General features: G+C 63.2%; 1 protein-coding gene across 1 annotated transcript; it reads left to right on the top strand.

Annotated features, from left to right (window-relative positions):
- Positions 1-42: 42 nt before the first annotated feature.
- AURANDRAFT_4085 (hypothetical protein) lies at positions 43-966 on the top strand (the record flags this gene model as incomplete). The annotated part of the gene is made up of 1 exon (XM_009044237.1): positions 43-966. A coding segment is annotated over one exon (924 nt), but the record flags the coding sequence as incomplete, so codon positions are not given.
- Between the last annotated feature and the right edge of the window lie 11 nt (positions 967-977).

The following is a 977-nucleotide window of genomic DNA, read 5'->3' as shown; positions in this document are numbered from 1 at the left end:
AACGGCATCAACGGCATTTTAGCCGACGAGATGGGTTTGGGCAAGACGCTCCAGAGCATCTCGCTATTGGCCTACCTCCACGAGACGCGGGGCATCACGGGCCCCCACATCTGCATCGTGCCCAAGAGCGTGACGAACAACTGGATGCGCGAGCTCCGGAAGTGGTGCCCGACGCTCCGGCCCGTGAAGCTCCTAGGGTCCAAAGACGAGCGCGCGCGCGTGCTCCGCGAGGACCTGCGCCCGGGCACCTTCGACGTCCTCGTGACGTCCTACGAGGGCATCCTCAAGGAGAAGGCGGGCCTCATGAAGATCCAGTGGCAGTACCTCCTCATCGACGAGGCGCACCGCATCAAGAACCCGAATTCGTCGTTGTCGAAGATCGTGCGCCTCATCCCGACGCAGTTCCGCCTCCTCATCACGGGCACGCCCCTCCAGAACAACCTCAACGAGCTCTGGGCGCTGCTCAACTTCCTCCTGCCCGACATCTTCGCGTCCGAGGCCGACTTCGAGACGTGGTTCAGTCTGGGCGACGCGGACGCGAAGGACAACGTCGTCAAGAAATTACATACCGTGCTCCGGCCCTTCATGCTCCGGCGCATCAAGAAGGACGTCGAGAAGGACCTGCCCCCGAAGCGCGAGGTCAAGCTCTACATCGGCATGACGGAGATGCAGCGCCTCTGGTACACGAAGATCCTCTCCAAGGACGCGCACACGCTCAACGCGCTCGGCGGGCCGGACCGCGTCCAGCTCCTCAACATCCTCATGCAGCTCCGCAAGGTCTGCAACCACCCCTACCTCTTCGAGGGCGCCGAGCCCGGCCCGCCCTTCATGGACGGCCCCCACCTCTGGGAGAACACGGGCAAGCTCGTGCTCATGTCCAAGCTGCTCCCGAAACTCATGGCGCAGGACTCGCGCGTCCTGATCTTCTCCCAGATGACGCGCATGCTCGACATCCTCGAGGACTACATGCGCCTCAA

This window comes from Aureococcus anophagefferens (assembly GCF_000186865.1).
Source record: "Aureococcus anophagefferens unplaced genomic scaffold AURANscaffold_203, whole genome shotgun sequence".
Taxonomy (NCBI): domain Eukaryota; class Pelagophyceae; order Pelagomonadales; family Pelagomonadaceae; genus Aureococcus; species Aureococcus anophagefferens.
Note: the sequence above shows the minus strand (reverse complement) of the source record. Positions and strands in the feature narration are given on the sequence as shown.